The sequence below is a fragment of the Falco peregrinus genome, chromosome 4 (assembly GCF_023634155.1).
Source record: "Falco peregrinus isolate bFalPer1 chromosome 4, bFalPer1.pri, whole genome shotgun sequence".
Classification (NCBI taxonomy): domain Eukaryota; kingdom Metazoa; phylum Chordata; class Aves; order Falconiformes; family Falconidae; genus Falco; species Falco peregrinus.
In genome coordinates this window covers 44,106,533-44,129,749 of record NC_073724.1, presented here as the reverse complement: position 1 = coordinate 44,129,749, position 23,217 = coordinate 44,106,533, and the positions used below count along the sequence as shown (strand labels likewise).

Below are 23,217 nucleotides of genomic sequence, written 5' to 3'. Positions count from 1 at the left end.
TTTGCATGGTGAGTGTTGATATTTTGTTTGTTTGACACAGGCTTACCTGGGCTGCTAGGAAGTCAAGTAGATGTCTGAGGCACCAGGGGGTGTGAACAGAAATCTTTCTTTTCCATATTATTATACCAATATATAGGAATTATAGTTGACTGCAATAGTTCTAGTATGTGGCTTGAATTATCAAAATTATATTGCTTATTCAATAAATATCCAACTCTTCATAACATAATTTGTAATGCTTATCAGATACTTTTGTATTTTCGTATATGCTTGTAACAGGTTATTTCTCTTGAGAGTTTGTTCAGATCAGTGACAGGTAATACTGTACCAGCATGAATATTAGGATCGTGACTCAAAAGAGATATCTGAGGCAGTTTTTTTCTCATAGTCTGGTTGGAAATACATAGTCTGGAAAGTACTCCGATATGATCACTGAAATGAACTTGCAAAGTACTCTGAAACGCAGAGCACATAGTCAGCCCAGTTTTAAGTTACTCCACAAATCCAGTGTGAACTACTGCAAAGGTTGTTTTCAGAGAGAAGGGATTTACATGCCACTAAGTTTTCAGAATTAACTTCAATGCTCTCAGAACAAAAGTTGCTAGTATGAGTAACAGAGTGCAATTGTTTCCTCATTTTCTCATAGGAATCTTGAAAGAGAACTTGGTAGGTTAGAGTTCATGTGCATTTTTACGGCCAATCTGCACCAATAAAAAGTATAATTTGATATATCTTATGCTGGATTTTGAGGCAACCAGTGTCACAATAAATATTTCTGATATTGCCTGGGAAGATTATATAGTGAATTAAAAAATAATTGCCTTACAAAGCATTGCAGCTGGTCAGCCTTGCCAGTAAACGATAAATATACAGGTTCTACTCCATGTCTGAAGCCATTTCAGGAAGCCAGATAATATAAATCTTGAGATAAATTTAACTTAAGAAAGAGTCCTTTGCAAAGACATCTCCATGTGGGAAGGGGTCCAGAAAGCAGTTGCAGATACTGATTTAAAAACTAAATCAAATTTAAAATTGGTCTAAAAGTCTCCAGAATTCTAATGTACCCAGCTCTCAAAGCTCATAGCTGATGATCCCAGTGGGTGCATAACAAAGATTAATTTATACCATCATTATTTCCAAATAAATATGGTAAGGAGATCCCTATCAGTACATGAGCCTTACCTTTCTCCTCAGGGTAAGGTGTCTTAAGGGAGCTGCACAGTGAGTGAGAAGTGGGATAATGTCAGCTGGTTGAGAACATGGCCAGGGGCTGGCAGACTGGTGCAAAATTCCTCCAAGTGATATGATGTCTTCTGCGACATGTCTACAATATAAAGCTGGGGATTTGCATTCTACTTCCCTGCATAACCTGTGCAGATCTAACAGGCCCATCATTCTGAAATCCTGAACTGTTTATGCTGTTTAAGGTTTACATGATATATCTTAACTCTTCTCCTGCATCCCACCTCCTTTGTCCTCAGCCACTTTATTAAAAATGGGGCTGAGAATTGCAAAGGTCTGTCTGAGTCTGGACTCCATTATCCTGAATTCATGGAAGTCCTTTTAAAATATGTTGTTCTTGTTAATACAGTTTTCAAGGGCCTCAGTCTTGTGGCATCTAGAAACCTTTGAATTAGTAGCCCAGGTATATGCAGCCAGTTTATCCCCATTTGCAGGTATGCCAAAATCACCCTTTAGCTTAAATAGCTCTAGTTCAGTGTATTTATAAATGGGAATCATATCCTCTGTTAATCTTCATTTTGCTATGCCAAACAAATTCACCTCTTTACACATCTTTTTTTTTGCAAAACATTTTATTTTTCTCTTTCTCCTTCCTAACACTATTCTTTCCTCATTCCCAAGTAGTCCTTTGGGTTTAGGTCAAACTTGTTACATTTCATTTCTGCTCATTCTCCTTTCTGAGATCACTTTCTTCCCTCACCTCTCTTTGTGTTGATTGTCCTGTATGTTTGGTTGCCTTTCACACATGTGCATGTGTATACTCATTAACGGCATGCTGGCCTTGGGGCACTGGTCTTAGAGATGAAAATTCAAGATAAAAGTTTTCCTTCCTCAGAGAAAGAGGGATTTGGAGAGAGACATGATAACCTTCAAATATTTTAAGGGCTGCAGCAAAGTTCAGCTCTGGTGCCCCCAACAAAAGGAGGGCATGGACCTGTTGGGGCAAGTCCAGAGGAGGGCCACAAATGTGATTAAGGGACTGGAGCACCTCTCCTGTGAAGATGGGCCGAGAGAATTGGGGTTGTTTAGCCTGGAGAGAGAAGGCTTGTATCAGCCTTCCAGTGCCTAAAGAGGGCCTACAAGAAAGCTGGAGAGGGACTTTCTACAAGGCCCTGTTGCAATAGGACAAGGGGGAGTGGCTTTAAAAAAAGGGTGGATTTAGATTACATATTAGGAGGAAATTCTTTACTGTGAGGGTGGTGAGGCACTGGCACAGGTTGCCCAGAGAAGCTGTGGATGCCCCATCCCTGGAGGTGTTCAAGGCCAGACTGGATGGGCCTCTGAGCAACCCGGCCTAGTGAAAGGTTTCCCTGCCCATGGCAGGGGGGTTGAAACTAGGTGATCTTTAAGGTCTCTTCCAACCCAGACCATTCTATGGTTCTATGATTATTGGTCTGAATTCAGTATTGACCCTTTGAGCAGGAGGTTGGACTAGATGGTCTCCTGAGGTCTCTTCCCACCTGAATTATCCTGTGGTTCTAGTATTTTGTAAAATATGTTTTGCATCACACCCACTGGAGGTGGGACAAGATGTAAAGAACAAAAAATGCAGCAATGGAAGTTTAAGTCAGACATCAGAAAAAAATTATGTAGTTTTCAGGAGATTGTCTCATTATCCGGAGAAACACCTATCAGGAATAGTGTAGTGGTTCTGGCCTTGGATAAATGGTCCTCTGATGTCTCCAATCTCCTCTTCTGCAGTTCAGTGAAATTTTTGGGGTGGGGGTAAGGAAAGAGGAGATGCTGGGGACAGGTGATGAGGCTTCCTTTTAGTGCTGGAATAGACTGACATAATGAGCAAGTAAATGCAGTCCTGTTGCTGATCTGCCTTTCAGCTGGTACATAAAAGTATCTGCATCTTCTGGCTGACCCTGAAAAGGTTCTTCACTTCCTAATTTGCACTGTAAAATGGAGGTTTCTTACAGATGCATTTATGAAAATACAGCAACTGTAAGCAGCTTTTCTGTGAGGTCAGAGAAGTTTAAGACTGTCTTATAAATAGCTTGAATCTCAGTTTTCTTTAAGATCTTTTGTATTGCCACTTGAAGAAACAGATTAGAAATGGATTCATTTTGTATGCCTGGCTATAGCACCAATTTCAAGTATCCATTCTAATCCATCAGTGTTGGCAATTATGTTCTTACTCAATCTTTTTCTTAAGCTGCTTCTTTGCTCATGTCTAGACATACATCTGCATCTTTGTCACTTTCTAAATATATTGAGTTCTCTGTTGCTCTTGTCTTTGCTTTTGCTTAACAAAAAAACCCAAGAAAACTGAGAAAGAAATGGAATGTAAACTAGTTTTCTCTGTAAGCTGAAATCTATGCTTTCCTCTGTAAACTAAATTCCATAGACTAAAATGCCCATGTACATACTTTCTTCAAAAATCTCTGAATTACTAGGTACAACTTTTATTTGATGCTTCATATAACTGCTTAAGTCAAATACACAAAAATAATGGGGACCTCTGGAGATCTGTAGTCCAGCCTGCTGCTCAGAGCAGGGATAGCTTTAAAGTTAACTTAAGTTGTGTGGGGCTTTGGCCTCTGAGTTTCAAAAGGCTCCAAGGATGGCATTTCCATGCCCTCTCTGCGTGCTTTGACCTGGTACTGTACCACTCATGGAACTTTCTGCTGATGTCCAGTTGGAGTTTTCTGTTTTCTGCCTGGTGTTTCCACAGTGCTCATTCAAAGGACGGTAGTGTAGAGTGTATATGTGAATATGTACTCATATCATGAAGAAAAACTCATGGAGTATTTTTTTTAAATACATTTCACTGTATTTTCAAAGACTAGTTCCAAAGACAAATGACACCACTACCCTCCACCTATACCATTTATGTCTTATCTTACAGATATAATATTATTGCCTACCTGAACTAAATAATTACTGCTCATTTTTCTTGCTGCCTGCCTTGGGAACAGTTATCTTTGGTTATTCAATGAATGAAGATGTGAACAAGTCACCATTAGAAAACTAAGAGTGGAAATATACAATACAAAAAGTATTTAGTAATCACTGTAGTCATGCTTTTACCCCATGCTAAATACATAATAACTTGCTCCTCAGTGTAAGCAAGTTACCTTCCATTTACTGTGAGATACCACATTTACTGTGGATGTCATTGTATACTACCAGTTGCCATGGGGTACCTGATATGATAGAAGGTTGTATCCTCTTCTGATAAGGAGTTCATCTGGTCACTCACATGTCTTGCTTGTGCCCTCAGGTCTGGTTATCTACAAGTCTATGTGTCTCTGGAGATTTTTAGTACACTTGCCATCTTCTGCTTTTCCTCTGGAAAGGAACTAAGGAGACGTATAAAATATGAAGTCCACTTTATGGCCTTTCCTTGTTACAGTCTTCTCTTTATTTCCCAGCTATTGACATGTGCCATAGTTTGCTTAGGCTGTTTTGTAAGTGTGTGATATACAGGAGGGTACAAGTTTCCTGTGTTTATATGGCCTGTCAAAGGTTCACATCAAACCCAGTCCTTCAAATTGCAGAAAACCCTTGTGTTCTTGTTTGTTGTATTGATCCTAAGTTTATGGGTTAGACTTCAGACAATGGCTTTCTTAAATACTTAGGGCAGACCTGGGTTAGGTAGGAAGGAGAACCCCACAGCAACATGAAAACAGCAAAGGCATGGTTTGAGAAATGGGTGGTCTGGAGCTGCAGCAGGTATTCTGCCTGGTCAGGGCAAAATGTGCTCTGGGGCTTCTCCCAGACTGGGCAGTTCCTGCAGCCTGTAGCCGGGTCTGTGTGAAAGCCCATGTGTCCCTTGGATAAATCAGTGAAATGGGCTGTCATTTATCCTGCCTGTTAAGCTATGTTACCTCTTCCAAAATGGACTGAAATGTCATTGATTCCAGTCTTAATTAGTCTGATTATCAGACTTAATTAAGTCTGATATTAAGGTGACTTCTAAGCCATCCACTCCATCCTTTCCCTAGGATTACTCTTGGTCAATGATTTATTCTCTGAAAATAGGAAAACGGTCCAATAAAACAACTCAGGTCCTAACCCAGCTTTACAACCCAGTCTCAAGGATGACTCAGCACTTTATTATTTACAGGCTTCTATTTTTGGAGTTGTTTGGGATGAGAGGGAGGATGATAACACAGTCAAGACGATAGTCTAGGACTCAGCAGACATGCATTCAGCCACCTGTTCTACACAGAGCCGCTGTGTGATTGTGGGCCAGTCACTTATGACCAGAGTTTCTGCTGAGATCTTAAATACCTGTTGATTTTTACCTGTGTAAGATGTAAATCATGAACTTCCCAGCAACAAATTAGTGATAGCAGAGCTTCCTTAATTGATAGGGAAGTTGTACAGGTGAATACAGTGAGGGCCATGCTAGTTCTAGATGGTAGGTTAGGAGCCATTCCTCACATCTGTTCAGTCATATTAGCACTGAAGAGAAAACGGGCATTTAATGTAACGATGTATAACTTCAGTTCACATGTGGACAAGATATTTTGGCTGGTACATATATGTCAGAGGGAACAACACAATCCTTTACTAAGTGTAAAAAGTAATTGCATTTTCTAACCAGAGTGCTCTTCTTTCAAATTAACTGTTTCTTCATTATCATTTCACTTGTGCTATTACATTGACTGTTGCCTTTTATTTGCCATAAAGCTGTCCAAGGGTTCTGAAGATCTATTTTGTGTTCTTACTCACAGCAAGTTTTATTTTAACATTTAAATGGGAATAGCTTTGCTTTGATGTGTACAGATGAGGCCCATTAAAATGAGATGCTTAATTTTATCTGATTCTGACATAGACATGGTATAATTAAAGTGTAAGTCTCTGGAGACATTTGACCATTTGTTCATTTTGCTAGTCAGTGTGAAACTCCCTTTATCTGAGTTTTCTTCCTTGGGCTTTAATAATGCAGGTGCTTGTACAAATGCATGGTCATTCTCATCAATATAAGAAAGATTTGCCTGGGCTAGTCTCTTCCTCCTGTGTTTTTTGTTTGAATTTTGTTACCAAGTCTCTGTTGTTTGTTTCTTTTTTAGGATTTTGAATCCTTTTTCTCTGCTAAAGAAGAAAATATTATTTATTCATTCCTGGGTCTTGCTCCTCCTCCAGGTACAAAGGTATGCACTTCTGTTCTTCCAATGGGGGCCATTTATTTCATTTTAATAAAAGATAAAGATGGGCAGTGACTCAGCATGTTAAATAAGGGGCAGTGACAAGCATTACATCAGATGCTGGTGCAGCAAAGTGTTCTTAAGGGGAAAAAAAAGTGGCTGGTTCAGTAAATACTAGAAAATACTTCTCTCTTCCCTTCTTTCACTGCAGGCTTGTTACCGTGCCTCCAGCTGATGATTTTTTTTTTGTTATTGTTGACACAAAGAAGTATTTTAGCATGTTCAGCTTTTAAATTATGCAGAATTTCCTAATGCAATTTATAGGTTGTGTTAATTACAAGAAACCTTCGCTTCCCCCTGGACTGCATCAAACCTCGAGCAAACAGGGTTTATACTGGCTACCAACAGAGGGGCTGTGCTGTGGACCTGTTCTGTTCTCTGTGTTGCATGCAGACTGGCACTGTGGGGTTTGATCCCTCTGCCTTGAGGAGGTAACTTAAAGTCTCACCCAGGACTTCATGAAGTCCCTTTGGGAAGTCTACCCATTGTTCTCCATCCACTGTATTTTGTATTTTTGTATTTTGTATATATGTTCCAATATATCTCTTGCAAAAGAAAAAAGATATTTCTTTTTTTTGTCCTCTTTTTTTTCTTTTTATAGAAAGCAATGTGTTATATGTTTATCAGAGACTTCTAATGAGTTTTATAACTGAAAGCATCACATCTCTTATCCTGAGATCCTGTTAGATGATAATAAAATGTGGCCATCTTTAATGTGGATGATTCAACAAAAGAAATTAATCAAGAGAGTCATGAGCCAGAGTGATAGAACTCTGCTGCATTGTGGTGACCTGGATGAAGAACTGCCCTGGAGCATGAGATCTGATTTCTGGTCCAACTCTGCTGCCAACTGTGTAGCAACTTCGAGTGAAACACAGTTATAAATGTCTCTGGTTTTCATCCTTGGTAAAAGCAGAGATAAAAAGGAGCCTTTGCTAAGTGCTTTGAGAGCTACAGATTAAGAGATACCCAGGGAGAGCCACAGTTGCTATAAATGGCTTCGACACTGAATCCCTGTGTGATAAGAAGCAAGTGGTTTAAACTTTCTGCTTTAGCTGTTCCATTTCCCACCAAGGGAAATAGAAATTACTTGCCTACCTCACAAGGGTCTTGTGAGAATCCATTTAATTAACATCCACAAAGCCATGAAAGGCTTAAAGGACTGCAGGTATTACATATTATAATCATTATAAAAGATACATGGAGAATCAGATAGAGAAAATTGCATTTTTCCATCTTTCCACTTCATATATTATCTGCTCCTTCATGCAAAGTTCTGTTAGATAGTGTGTCTGTGAAGCAAAATAACAATTTTTTTTAGAATTCATTCATTCCCAGCTGTCAGCAGAGGCTATTACAGTTTCTACTTTGTGACAACTTTGTAAATGTTGAAAATAATGTATTTGGTACATTCAGCTGGGCAGATTAGTGTTAGCGCTATTGGTAGCAAGCAAGTATGTTTTATGCTGATTAACTGCTGCATTGGTGGTGACTGTTTCAGTTCAGAAAGTGTTTCTGAAAAATCCATGTAAAGAGTGGAAGATATATTTACATTGTGTCCTTTTATAATCTGTTCCTGTATTTGAGGGAGACATATACAAGTATTTTAGCATTTATTGCAGAGGTGTTTCTCAGCATCTTAATTGCATCGCAGTCTGGCTGTGCTTTGTCGTGCAAATAGCCTTGCTGCACTGCTTGTGCTTTCCTTTCATTAGGCTGTCAATTCAACCTTAGCATGAAGTACAATGGATGGCTTGTGACATTGATTTTCAGCAGCATGAATCTGGAATAATGTCAGGTGTGGAAGAGGTGGTGATGATGACACATATGACAGGGTTTTCTATTAATCCACTCTTAAATTTAAGTGTATTTTTTTTCTGGAACATGATGATAATTTATAAAAAAAGCAATGTATAAAGCACAGAAACACCACAAAGCAGTCAGCATTTGTTTTCTAGGGGTTTTTACCCCACTGAGACATTACAAAGATTAATATGAAGCTCATACAGGTTTTATACTCTTACCTCAGAAGATTCTCTTTCCTTTTCCATCCATCTTTTGTCTCATATTGCACCACCAGTAGAGAAGCTCTTTAATGACCATGATGCTGTTTCACAGCACAGTCCACTAGGATCCTGACCCAAGACTGTTTTGGGCCAATTTTCTAGAGCAAGCAGATGAGCCTTTTGCTACTCCCACAACAAATTATAACTTCCCAACAAAATACTTGTAGTTGAATTCATTGCCACGTCAGTCTTCTGAGTACAAAATACATGTTTCAGTTCTGCAGATTCTCATTTTTGTAGCCCTGACTCCTGTGGATTAGGTGACTACAACTTGTCGCCAGACCTACTTGTCCAGCATTTACATTAAACTGTTACTGCTAGGTATTGGAGCTCTGATGGTGCCAGCGCCTAATGTGTAAGCTGATCTACTCTTACAGGGTGAGTCTGATATGTCCAGGACACATCAAAGTTGTCACCAAGGTGCAGACTGACTTTTAAGACACATGTAAAGAAGGTCTGAATACACAGATATAAAGGAGATCCTTCTCAGATCTGCAGCAATCACATGCAAAGTTGTGTTTACACACTGATTTTTGTCTTACTTTTGAAAAAGCTGTAATTGTTTCAGTAGGAAACAGCAAATCAACATCAAAGCTGGACAGAAAACAGGCTGGGGGGCAGCTCTCTAAGCAGGTGCCTACCTCTTCCAGCATCCACTTGTGTTTGGACCTCTGCTAAGGGTTCTGGTTGGGTACCACTGAACAAATGGCTAGTTGCTGTGTCCATCACCATGCTTTCAGTTCCAATACAGTATTCAATAAAGTATTTAGATGCCTGGATGGCATATGGGAACTTCTGCAGATCTTGATGGAAAGGCCAAAGCTCTAAATGTTATTTGCTTAGATCACTGTGGGAGTCAAAGATCTTCACTTTTTTTTCCTATATACCAAATACATTTTTATCGTTAAAGGGTGCTATGTGGCCATAAAACTCTGTAATGTTACAGGAAATCAATACTTGTTTTTGGCACTTCAGAAAATGTCAATTAGCTTTCATTGTCCTCTCTGTCCTGTTGCCTCCCCATTACTGGTTATAATTTTTTCTAAAGCATCATTTAACAGGGATGAGTAGCACAGTTTTATGTGCCTAAGAGAAGAAGCAGGCATCGTGTTTGTGTTAATAAGTTCTTAGACTATTAATATGAAATACCTTCTCACTTGAAGGAATACCTGGTCTAGAATACCTGGTCTAGAATACTTCTAAACATATTTCGTAGCAGGCTGGGATTTAGGAGACAGCTGTGCTTTATGCCTGGCAAAGATCAATCAAGTTAGTGATAGATTTCTGAATGATCCCATTTAATCTGGAATTAGTGGTACAAACAGTGATATGCCAATAGCATACATGTGTACATTGTGCTACAATTAATGTAGTTTGTATGTTTAGGGTCAGGTGTGTCATTCTCAGCTGCCCCCAAAGTTGGGTATATTTCTTTCTAACCCCGCCATCACTTTTATGCTTAGTCTGAGACTGTTCTTAATATTCCTGAAAGTGCTCTGAAATATTGGTAATTGTGAACAGCCCATTAAAAGCTCCAGCTGCACTGCTTGTTTTCTAAAATGGCACAGGTGAATTGTTTTGTCAATGAGATGCCTATTACTTAAACTAAGATGACAAACAGTGTGCTGTATTACTATACCTTCTGAGTATCTTAGCAAGGTTTGAATGCAGGTAATTAATTGCTTTTTATTTTTAGGGACAGTCAGGTTTTTTTGAGGAATTTATTAACTGCCTTGGAATGTTGCTTCTGTTTCCCATAACTCCAGAGAGCCAGTAGCTTCTAGCAAGATCGTTTAGGTTTGCAATTGCTCTGTGAACTCAGTGAAACTGAGTTTCTTGAGCTGAGTGTCTGTTTTCAAATGTTGTATATATTAAAACCTTAATCTAAGTATTCTTGGTTTTAATATCCATAATCTTGATAGCTCAAAATCTTTAGATAGTTGAGCTTTAGTCTTTTAATTGAAAACTTCTACTGAGGCTGTTTTGAATTACAAATTTGCAGTATGTGCATTTTATTTAAATAGAAAATGACCTGCCAGCCAATCTTTATAAATGGTACTTCATTTTAAATCAGTTAAAAATTAAATTTTGTGTTTCTATGGAGAGCTAGCATAATGATGATATTCCTAACATTACAGTTCTGCATATAATTAACAAGCACTCTGTGTGTGTGTGCATGCATGCATGTTCTGGCTGATAACACACTGCTTCTAGAGTTTAGTTCTTTAAGTTACAACTTTTTTCTTCTGCATTATGCTCTGAGTAAGTATATGATTCATCTCTGATAGTTTTACAAAATAGATTCATTTTAATTAGAATGCCATCTTCAGTCTTTATGTGTTTTATGTATCAGCCAAAAATATTGAGTACATAGATTTAAAAAAGAAATGTTAATATACATGCTAAAAATAAATCTCTAACCTATATAACTAAATAAATATCTAATTTGGTTTTCATTAATGCTATACCTTTCATTTTAGTTACTGCTACAAGGAAAGCATCTATAAGGAATTTATTTGCTTAAGAAAACAATGTATTAACACAAGAGAATTTCAGTATGTCTGTGTTGCTACATACTTTAGTATTCAAATATTTTGTTAGCTTTTGGGAAAAAGCAAAAAATAAATTAAGCCAAACAAATATCTCTGTAGAAATGTTTTTAATAACAATGCCACCAGTATGAGAGTGCAGTGACCCTACAGTTTTACATGCACTCGAAATGAGACAATATTAAAAAAAAAAAATAAAAATATTAGTCTTTTCTCCTTTCTCTGGTTCCTTCTGCTTACTCCCAGCTGCTCATTCCTCTCCCCAAGCATCCCCCACATACTGGCAAAAACATTCATGCAGCTGTGTAATGGAGTGTGCAAATTGTGTGGGACAGAAATGTTTTTCTTTTTAAAGCTTTAATCTTGATCAGCCTCCTGCTCCAGTTTGCCATGCAGCCCTGGAAAGGCTTTTGCTGCCAGGAGGGCAGGGGCAATGCAGTGCTGGGAAGGACTGCAGGGAGGGTGATGCTTGCTGCTGATAGGATTTTTTTTGCTGTTGCTGTTTTCCTCTGTGGAGAGGAAAGCGAATGTACGAGACTATGTGCCTACTCTCTTTTCATTGCAGGCTCCTTACATATAAAATGTATTTTCCATAATTCAGGAGAAAATTGCCAAAAGAGCACCAGATCTTATGGACAGTGAAGTTTCAGGAAAAAGATAAAACTGCAGAAGTATTTTGTTCATCTTCACTCTGTCATGATACCTGCTTCCAAACTTCCCTTACCTCGTTTTTATCATTTTTGTCCCTATCCAGCAGAGTATCTCAGCAGGAGGGCATGTCTTATATTGCACACCACGTCATAGGACAAAGATCCCTAAGTTAGCACTCACCCAAGTCTGCTCTGGAGCTAAAAGCCAGATTGCCTGCAGAAGTGTGACACTAGCATAGCTAAGTAGACTGGCTGAAGAAATTATATATGAATAGGACACTGGAGGAGGACTTGTGAAGCTTAAAGGACAGGGGATCATGACTGGGGGCTTTTGTTGAACTGTAGAGACAAATGAAATTATGGAAAAGCAGAAAACCCCAAACTGACCAGGTGGATGAGTCCTAAGGGCTTGGTCACAGGGATGAGAAGGGAGCCTGTTTCCTATCAGGGTCATGTTGTTTTGCCCAAAGCATGTATGACTTACTTAGGATGACATAGGACAGGACCTCTCCTGAGACCAATTCTCTGTTGCTGGAGGCGACCACATCAGATAACACCTCTCAGAAGTGGTCAAATTCCCTTTTTATGAATTAGATCCTTTTCCTCCTCTACTTGAAACCTCGTCCAAAATTTCACACTGCTGATGATTAGAATTTTTATTTACACCTGGTTTGTACTCATTTTGCATCTACCTCTGTGCTTTTCCTTATCCTATCCCTCCCTGATGTTTACTCTGATCTATTTTTAAAGAGCCATCATATCCCCTCACAGCATTACTTTCAATAGATTAAAGTAATGAAGCTTTTTTTGTCACCCTTTCATAAGACAGGCTCTCCACTCCCTCAAATATTCCTGTAGCCCTGCTCTGCACCTGTTCCAGTCTGAATTTATTTTTCTTGAGTCTGAGTGACTGGAATGGTAGAGTGATCCAGAAGAGGTTTTGCCTTGGCCTTATACGATGACATTAATATTCACTTTCAGCTCCACCAGCTGTATCTTACCTCATACATCTGAGAATCATATTTATTGCCTCTTTCACTATTGCATCACATTCGTGGCTCATTTTTTCTGTGTTTATTTAAATACATCCATCTTTTTCTTCTTTGATGATTGTCAACTAACAAGCTCCTGAAGTGCAGCAGAAACATCTGTTTCTAATCTCTGTCCCAGTACTACCTGTCCCAAATAATGTGACTTTGCACTTCATGCTATTGCATTTCATCCTATTTCTGTTGTTCCACTTGAGGCCATACAGGTGTCCTTTTATCTGACACTGTCTGTGATCCAGTGTGACCTTTCACAGCTACTTAGCTGAAAGTACAACAGAACTTAAAAAGTCTTCTAGTAGGTGCTTGTTCATGGTGCTGGAATAAATAGATGTGATAAATTGGTGTGTGAACTGAGGAACAGTTTCCTGATGGTTTTAAACGAGCAAATTAAGAGGCAATACATTGAATCCTTTATTACTTCCGTTTTCCTGTAGCTTCTTGATGAAGTTTAATTGGAATGCAAAGCTGGTGCTTTTTTTTCTGAAGCTAGAATGTGCCATCAGGGTGAGCATTGGTTTCTATTAAAGTTTTCACAGAAAAGTTAGAAAATCTATTATGCTCTGAAGAGGAAGTGCTTGAATTCATGTTTTACCTGTGGTTTTACTGACAGAGCAGCATGCCAACAAGTGTTCCTTTCAAAGAAAAATGTCCAAAAGGGTATATTTTCATTTGAGTACTGAATTAGAAAAAAATACCTCCCCAGACTATAAAGAGTTTTATAGAAATTATTTGTTGGTTGTGTGCCCTGAAGCTAACAATGATTTTTTTGCTGCCAGGAATCTGAAAAGTCTGATGCCACGGATGAAACTGAGGCACACACAGAAGACAAGGGAGATGAAGGGACTCATGAAGAGGCTCAGTCTGCTCAGTCACCATCAGAAGATCAACAGGTAATTCTTCCTTTTTCCCTTCATGGTATGAGGGTTTTGTCTGTGCTAAGCTCATGAAACATAAACCCACAGGCCCTCCTATTGTGCCTCAGGGTGGAAAGACTGATTGCAGAGGGGTCCTGTTTGTCTTTTGGATGCATTTTCTTTGCCATCATGGTGATCTGAAACCTGGATAAAAGTCAGGGAACTTTGCTCTGAATCTGGAATAACAGCATTTGTCTTTATTTAACAGTTTCCTTCTGTCACTTGTTGCCATAAGCTTTTTTTTTTGAATGCTTATTTGCAACCAGACTCTAGTTATGTAGAATAATTTAGGAGTAGGCATCTGAGTCCTATCTGTGTGGAAAAATTTGCTGCTATCAATGGCCAGCATCTGCAGTGCTCGTAAATCTAGTTGTTAAAGTCTGTGTCATGTACCAGCATTGACTGCTGTAGCAGCAAGCCAAATCTGACAGTGTCTTCTCCAGGCCGAAGAAGACAGTTTCTCTAGGCAGCAGCCTCTGGGTAGTGCAGAAATGGAGACCGTTGTTATCCTTTCTGCCTGCATGAAGGTCTGATATTAGTCACATGAGCAGATCTCAAACTGCAGTAGTAAATATTCTTGGAAGAAGCATTCTGAGTTCCTTCAACTCCCTAATATAATATCCTGCAGTTAGCTAACATCAGAAAGTACTTATGGTGGAAAGGTAGATGGATCCTGCAAAGAGGGACTATTCTGTTGTGTGCAGGTGCCTTCCTCATTGGGGTGCTTATGTTACCGGCCAGGTTCTAGACCTAGTAGAGACTAAGCAGAAATGCATCTGGTGTCTGCAAATCAGGGATCCAGATGCTTTATTTCTCTTGCTGCTCTGGGAGTTTGGCATTTACGGATGGGTTTATTTTGATGTTGCAGTGTCAGGTGACTCTCTTCCCAGGGAGGCAGACCTGGATCAAGCACTTAAAATTGTCAGGGTTTTTTTTTTGGTTTGGAGATCAGATGGTCCTAGTGGGATATCTGTCACAAATGCATCTTCTTTTTTACTAAAGACCAAAACAAATGTAGTTGGTTTTTTTTTTCTTCCATCTAGCTACTCCTCACTGTAAGCCTTTCCTGATTACCCTTTATAACAATGACTGAGCCAGTCATCATTAGGCTGGAAAAGCACCCTTTACACAGCCTCATGAAAGTCTCAGGCACTGGGAAGTCTCATTTAAAATTTCAAAATGGTGATGAAGAGCAACAGTCCTCAGTGGGCACTGAAATTTCTCCTTAAATTATATCCAAGCAGTTTTCATGTTTCTCTGAATTTCAGCCACCTTGCAAGTGCCGTCAAATACCTTTTTCCTCAGCTCTTAAGAGAAGCCCAGCATAAAACTGCAGTGCATCCCCTGGCAGGATTAGATTACTTGCCATTCTGGCTGACAGTCTACTCTAATGTTTTTTCAAATGAGAACAGAATGCTGGAACATGTCTGCCAATCTGTCAAGCAGCTGTGTATGAGAGGTTTCATAATGACATAATGCAGTACCACTCCTATACAACAAGAACCTTGCTCTGTTTCTCACAGAATGGATTGGAGCTGTAGGTGGAAAATATATTCTTCTTCAGTTTTACAGGGAGGGGAGTGGCAGAGGAGAGAGCACCAGGCAAGACAGTGTGTTTGAACAGATCTTTCTGTGGCTATGAGGGCATAAAATATGGTTAGTCTTACAAATCCTCTGCTTTCACCTGCATGGTCTTGGCAGTGCTGAAATGTTCTTATATGGTCTTACATAAGGAGGACGAAAAGTCTTCCTGAAATTGTCTAACTGATATCCACTTTCATCATGCCAGGTATATATTAGCTCCTGGGGGGGGGGGGGGGGGGGGGAGGGGCAGAAAGCACTGCTTCTGTTCCCATCTCACTAATTTGTAGAAAGGATACTCACCACTACAGGCAGCAAGGTACCAGGGGCTTGTGCCAGGGGTACACAAAAACCACTTTCCACCCTATTCTACCACCTACTTTCCATGTCACCTAGGACAAATCGTGTCAGTGATGTGGCATCTGTCTGCCTTGCCACAGTTCATCCCAATTATCACTTCTGTTGGGATAGCATGAATCATTCTGTAGAAATTCTGGTATTCTCATTCACTACAAACAGCACAGAGAGGACAAGTGTCCTTTGAGGCTGCTACAGTGAGATGAATTCTACCTTTTGTCTCTGTATCTCATTTTGCCTTTATAAAAGAAGGCTAGAATAACATTTCCTTACCTGGCTAGATTTTTATGAAGTTAAGTAGATTTAGACTGTCAGATTGTCATTGGAGTATCTCCATTGGATGTTAGGTCCTGAAGGATATGTGTAGTATCAACACAGCATTTTCAGTATTTCCCACTCTTCCTGTCATTCTGCGCCCAGCTCATCTTGTTTGACTGCTTGACCACACTGAATAGATGTTTTCTGTGTGCTTTCCCCACCCATGTCTTTTTTTTCTTCTAGCTTATTAAAAGCTGGTCTCTGTATACTGAGTTCTGAAAGGGTGATCTTTCCCTCAGTGGCCTGCTCTGTTTTGCAGCTGGACAGCTGCATCTTTAGAACACTAGGCAGGTCCCTTTTGGAGACTCAACTTACTCTTTTGACAAACCCTCAAATAAAAATGCCGTAATTTAAACACTGCAGTTGTATGTTCTGCTTCTGAATTAATATACCAGTAGGAAACTAGTAGTGGCATTTTGGCCTTATGTAGCACTCAGTTTCAAACCAGCTTAAAACTGACTCTCTCATGCAGGGTATAACTCAGCTGGCTTTTCTCCAGTGACTTTGCAGGAGAAATGCCAGTGCTATGGAAAAATTCTGGAAGAGTGTTAGTGAGGTAAAGGTATCTCAGTCTTTGCTGATGAGCATAAGATAGATAACAAAATAAATTGCGACTGTCTCAGCTGTGGAGCTGCATGGAGGGTCCCAGATTTCAGAAGGCTCCTCCAATGCAGGAATGGCATCTGATGATCAGTGTGGGTCTGTGTGGGGGCTGCAGCCTTCCCCTACTGCTTCTGCTGCACTTGCTGGGAGATATCAGGAGTCCAGAAAATGGCTTTTTGTCTCAGGCTGGTATGACCCTGAGAAACCAGTGAGAGATGCCAACCCTCTAAAAAACCAAAACTCTTAAGTCAGAAACAGTCTTCTGTAAGTGGCAGGGATAAATGCACAGTGTGACAGGTTCTTCTTCACACACCTCACGTTAGATCGCCTAGGCTTCAGCAGCTCCAGCCCCTCATTCACACAGATCAAGTAGTAAGTAACAGGAACGGCTTTCAGCCTGGGTCACCAAGGAACAACTGCCCTAGGATTTCTTTAGGATTTATTTTTTTCACCTTAAACCTGTTGCATGCTTTCCTTTCCTAATCACTTCATCAAGCTTATCCTTTACTTCTTCTTAATCTTTTTTTTTTTTACTTTCTAATCCACATCCTCTGATGGAGAAGATTGAGGAACCATTTTGTTTGGATATATTGTCCCTTTTTCTTGCTTTGCCTGTCCGTTTCTTTTTGAGTTTTTTTGAGGAAAAGACTGTGACCTCCTATGCACATGGCATGGCAAGGGCTCTGCTGGTCAGTAGATGTGATGGTAATAATGTTTCCTTTAGATTTTAGCTTGCACATTAGAATATGTTTTAAGTGGTGTCCCAGTTAAATCAGTTTGCAGTACAGATTAGGCTCGCTTCAGGGCAGAATTATTTTAGAAACATGTTCAAAAATCATATCATAATGCAAGTCTGTATCCTCTTTCAGCAATTCCCCAGACCATATATAAATCCTGGCACTGCAGCTCCCTTCCTTATCTCAACTCATTCTATGCAAACTTTATCAACTACTCATGCCTTTTGCATAGTACTATCCCAATTGCCCTTTTTCCTTGGGATTTTGTGTAAGATTAGCTCTTCTCTCCAATAACCAGCTTGGTATCTAGCATTAAATTCTATTCACTGTACATGTATATTTTTTTGCTTTTATCTCTCTTTCTTCATCACTTTTGCTCAATCTACAGTTTAAAACCAGCTTGTATTATTTCTTATTCCCCAGTACTGTTGAGCCAAGGCATCTGTTCCAGCCTACAACAGTTAACAGAATTGCAAGCCAGATTCTGAGTGATGATATATAACATAGATATAACTCTGTATAATTCTGATTTATCTTTCATTTTGCAGACCAGCTAATTACCAAAAAACCCCAAATCTACCTGAAAAAGCAAACAAAACCCCAGCTCTAATGCTTTACTTGTCAATGAGGCAGATTTGATTTGAAATAACTGAAAGGGAGCTGTATTTAATGCTTTTATAGCTCTTTTTCAAAGTAAAGCTTAAATGTGCTTTGTGAGTTAATGTGGATGACGTTATCTCAAAATAAATCCACTGAATTCCACACTATTTTCATAAATTCAATGTTTAATTTCTGCTGTATTTTGCCTGTATGACCTCTAGTATTCTTTCCTTGATCTATCTTTTAAACATTTTCTTTTGTACCTTTTATGTAGGAAAGCAAGGAAGAACATGCAGCCACAGGGGTATAGTATATTTGAATGTTTTGTTTCCATCTTTTGTTTGTGTGCTTTTAATTTCTCTTCAGTCTCATTGCTTCACTCAGAAGTTAGTAAATTATTATCCATGAAACTAAATATACTAGTATTATATTCTGCTACGTATACTTGTTGGTTGTACCATAGTCTTATTTTTTAGGAACAAAGATAGGCCTTTAATCATTAAAAACTCAATGGAAGAGAAATTCTCTTTCACAGATTCTTTAGTAAAGTTTGCCAAGGACTCACAAGACAACTATACCTTTTGACAATCTCTAACTGACACCATGCTGGTTACATTTTCAGTGTTGTGAGTGTGAAAGAGGCATTCTGAAAATTTAGGCCATTCTGCCTATAAAGGAAGTATTTTCCTTGCCAGATTTTGTAAGACCCAGGTGCAAATCCTTATGCACTTTTCGGCTTTGCCCAGCATTGCAGGCATTTCTTCAGTGTTCCCAGTAAAACTAATGATTACTTTAGGCTATTTTCCACTACAAACCTGCAATTAATAAGAGGACACATTCACATCTTCCGACTTCCAAACTGCAATACATGCATATATACATGTGTATGTAAACACATGCCCGCTGTAAAGAGTTATGCATTGTGGACCTGGAAGCTGAAACGGAGGTCCTGGGACCATGGGCAAAGCATGGGGGCTCCTGGTGAGGCTGGCAAGGGTCTTTAAGGTTGGTTAATGCACCCTAGCACCACTAGCTCATGCTTCAAGCAATAAAAATACCCTTTTTTTTTTTTCTGTAAAAGGTAATTGACTTGAATTTTGAACTGAGGTTGTTAATATCCAAGAGATGTTGCTTGTCTGTGGGCTTGCCTGGCCCTGTTTCAAAGAGTGCTAATGAAAGGCACCTTTCCTGGGTAAGATGCTGAAAGAGGCAATATTGCTTTGGCTTGAAAACTTCTAATCCAGCTGACCTGTGCAGATGGTGGTATTACATTTCTGGTTTTGCAGGGATGATCCCTTAGTGCAATGGTTTTCCCTGCAAAACAACCATTTAAACCAGGAATCTGCTTACAACAGATCCATTCCTAAGCATGTTTAAATGGGATTTTACTTCAGTGACTAAGATGTCACTCACACAGACATTATGTGTCTGAGAGGAAAACCTAAGGCCTGCCTGCAGACCTACTACCTGCAGTCCTGACTGAAAAATAATTATATATTCTTTGATTGGTTGAAAGGAAGGATTTTCTATAATTTTTGTAGTCTAGGTAGTATGTGATGTATAAAATTTGAGATAAAGCTTGTTTGTACACACAGGAGTGCCTTTGAACAAGAGTTTGCTGGAAAAGAAGGAGCAGAGAAGCCTGTAGTGCAATTTTCAGTTGTTTTTCAGAGCAAGACTACATTTTAAAACCTCGTTTACTGTCTCTTAATGATCTGTATTTATTGTCTTTTGTCTGTGTCACATAAATGCTAGCTTTCAGATAGCCATTAATTTGGCTAACTGAAGCAAAGGGCTATTGCCTTTAAATTGTGCCATTTCTCCTATATAAAAGAACTTTTGAAACAGAAACAAGTCTAGTTCCTGTGCCATAAATCTTGGCTTGTTTACTTCTCCAAGAAAGCATATAAATAAAAATACTAAAAATTTTGTCATATTTACATATATTTCATATTCTCATTTTGATCTTGAACATCTGTTTACAGCTTAACCCTATACTGTGCTCTAGCGTCTCTAAGAAGAGGGTTCTTATATTCCAGCACTTGCCTATTAACTCCACAAAGCTAGAGCCCTGGCATGTTAAAGTGAAAAACTCTATACGTTACTTCTTTGTTCTATTTTTTAAGCTCAAATAATATTGCATTTACTAGAAATAGAACAGTTGCAAAAGCACAGCTCTGCATTTCAAGACTAGTTATTTTTCCTTCAATTCCTGCATGATAACTACAACTATTTTCTATAAAAAAGGAAGAAGAAGAAAAGCAGGAAGAGGGAGAAGAAAAGGAAGAGGTAGAGGAGCAAGAAGAGTCTTAGTACGCTTCACTATGACACATTCTTTCTTGAACAGGCGTTCAGGTAAATATTAAGATATCCAGCACAGTTTCTAAATGTTCTTAGAGTAACATAAACCTGAAAATTTTGTACATATTGTTGTTATATTCAATTACAAGAATGGAAAAAATGTACCAAAACATTATGCATTTCACACATAATGGTTAGTCAAAACAATTGCTCTTAATGAGTCTGTTAGTTTTCCCCATTTCTGTGGCACAAGTGAATCTGACTTTCCCACACAGCTGTCTCTGTGATCCCTAATATCCATCACATTCTGCAGGCCCTTCAATCCATTCCCCACTGGTTTTACAACCTTCACCTCCCTGCCAGGCTTCTGACGTCCACTTTGGGCATATTCTTTAGCATCTTCCTGTGGTATCCCCTAGCTCTCTGCTGTGTCCCCTAAGTATAAGCCATACCAAGAGCAGCATGCTAGGTGTGCACTGCTTGGGTGGTCAGTATATATGCACAAAGTGCCCAACTGATGGGCCAAAAGTACATTTAACTGTTAAACTCATTGCAGCTTCTCTTTCATTTGGGATAGTAATTCATCCCACTCGCCTCTTACTCAGCTACTGATTCCACTGAAACTTTTAGGAGCTTCATGTCTCAAATGAAGCCCTCTCTCAAATTTAGTTGAAATGTTAAAAAAAAAAATAAATTACTGGGGAAGGGAGAGGAGCCTGACCAGAAATATGACGCACTATAAAACTGTTCTGATTGCCTTAGAAACTGGGCCAAATGTGACTTTAAAACCCCAAAACAAGAAGCATCTGGCAGGCAGAATTTTTACCTGTATAAATGTACAAGCATTCATCATTGCTCAGGTTTTGCCAGCATATGGTTTCAAATTTAATTTTCAGGTTTTCTTCTTCCTACTACTGTCACTTCTCCTCTTCACAGAAATAAAGATCAGACAATCACTTACTAGGGAAAAATGTTAACCTACAGGAAAGTTGGGATTTCCAGCAGATTTTCCCTTGCATGGTGGGACTGCCTCCCTGTTGCAGACACAGAATGTGATACTCTTTCTAGAACTAGCAAGATTCCAAGCTAACTCTGTCTCTGAGGTAGTTGCTACAGGTTTAACCAGCCATATGCTGATGTGGAGACCCACCTCAACAGGACAGACAATGCATCATTTTGTTCATACTACCTCTCCCAAATCTGGGTTCCTCTTGCATGTTCCTGTTGCATGGGAATTAATTCATCCCAGCGTTGTCCAGTGTTCAGATCACTGTTCAGTGTTCAGAGGGAGTGCTAAACACTAATCTAATTTTCCTTATTTTTGTTCAGGAAGCACAAGCTGGAGCAGCACTGCCAAATAAAATAAAATCACTCTCTCGAGCAAACATCACTGCTTTTCATGCCTGTAGACTTATGAACATATAAATACATAACAGAACAAAGATGCCACCCTGTCCTACCTGTGGCCTTTATACATATATATATATATATATATATATTTGGTATTCTGATTGCTTGTTAAAATGAGTCTTCTTATTTTGACTGATGATATTTCAGTTGATATGTTGCGATAAAATTGTCCATGTCATGTTTCAGCTTGTAAGCTCCTTGGGGCAGGAACCATGTATTTCTCCATGTTTATACACTGCCAAACACATTGCTGCCACTCAGCAGATAACTGCACTCACACAAGTGACTTATTCCTTATTCAGAGAAAAAGAATTTCGGCACTGAAAACTTCAAAGAAGCTTCCTGTATACAAACTGTGTGGATCACTTCTCCCTCAGCTGGCTTTTGAAAAGGATTGGGATTTCCATTGTACAGCAGTTTAAATAAATGCATTTTCTGTCCTACCTGTTCTTTGTCTGCAAAACCATTAATTTAATCCTAGCAAGCTGTGCTAAGATCTGTAAATCTTTTCTCCATCATTATGGTTGTAGGTTATGCAAAATCCTTCACCTTGCCTTATGTTTCTCCTGAAGTTTCTGGTGTGTGTAAGACCCCAACCACAAGGATACAGTCTTCACTGAAGGAAAGGCATGTTCCAGTCCCTCCTGCTGAAGCCTCGTCAATCTTCATGGATACATTCATGTTTGCTGGGCCAGAGAGGCAGAGAAAATTAATCCATGTTCAGGCTGTAACTCTTGGTTAGAAGTTCACTGGTGAGGAAGGAGCTTGGATTTCAGTCCCTTGTATGATTACTTTTTATGGGATTTCTAAAATCTGCTTATAGAGGAAGGGAGGGGATGAGAAATGCTTATTGCCAAAGTAGTCCATAGCTTCATAGGCAAAACAATCTCCAAAGGAAGCACAGGTTTATGTTTAGTTGATCAAGAAGAGGCTGGCTTTTCAAGCTGCGATCTCCTATACTGTGACTGCTTGAACAATGACTGAACAAATAAAGTGGATGAAAAATTTGTGAGGGTTTCCTGAATGTCCTGAGTGGGTACATTTTTTTGTTCAGGATAACCTGAAATTGCAGCTGTTGGGAGGGCATGGATGGGGAAGCAGTGCTCCCTGTCTGCACTGCTTTTACACTTGTAGGTGATGCTGGGCTCGGAGCTGTCAGTTCCAGCTGAGGGAAGGACCTTGGAGTCCTCACTTAAAGCTCGCCAAAATCATCAGCTCAACATGCAGCAGTAGCCAAGATCCTGGAAAATGCTGGGCACTGTCAAGAGGACAGCATGACTCTGCTGCCATATAAAGCCTTGCTGAGCTGACATCTTGGGCACTTTGAGCAGTCTGGTCTCTGCATCTTAGGGAAGATGTAGTGGTGTAAGAAGAGATGCAAAGAAACCAACAATTAGAGAGGATGAAACAGCTGCTCCATGAGGAGACTGAAAAGACTCTTCAATTCGGAGAGGAAGCCAAGGCATTTACAAAACTCATAAAGGCAGTGAATAAGATAAATGCAAAACTGTTAAGTCAAGAAATCTTGCGATACTGTAATGAAAATTGGTATACACAGTTACCATACACAATGAAATTAGTAGAACGGCTTAAAAGAGATGAAAGAGAGTACTTTTTTATAAGGTGGCCCAGGAACTTCCTGGGGTTTGTTGTCACAAGGATGTTATGGAGACTGACC

The 23,217-nt window shown here is 39.4% G+C and overlaps 1 protein-coding gene across 2 annotated transcripts in view; it reads left to right on the top strand.

Moving 5' to 3' along the window:
* Nucleotides 1-22,505, top strand: part of SH3BGR (SH3 domain binding glutamate rich protein) — a 29,089-nt gene extending 6,584 nt beyond the window's left edge. The window contains exons 3-7 of one of the 2 annotated variants that reach the window (XM_027786126.2): nt 6,270-6,350; nt 13,495-13,608; nt 18,103-18,132; nt 20,076-20,183; nt 22,070-22,505. In XM_027786126.2, the coding sequence (XP_027641927.1) occupies nt 6,270-6,350; nt 13,495-13,608; nt 18,103-18,132; nt 20,076-20,141 (291 nt within the window). In that variant the 3' untranslated portion in view covers nt 20,142-20,183; nt 22,070-22,505. Of the gene's footprint in view, nt 1-6,269; nt 6,351-13,494; nt 13,609-18,102; nt 18,133-20,075; nt 20,184-21,458; nt 21,597-22,069 lie in introns of those variants that run through there. The other variant, XM_005229481.3, reaches the window with a different exon arrangement.
* Nucleotides 22,506-23,217: the final 712 nt, after the last annotated feature.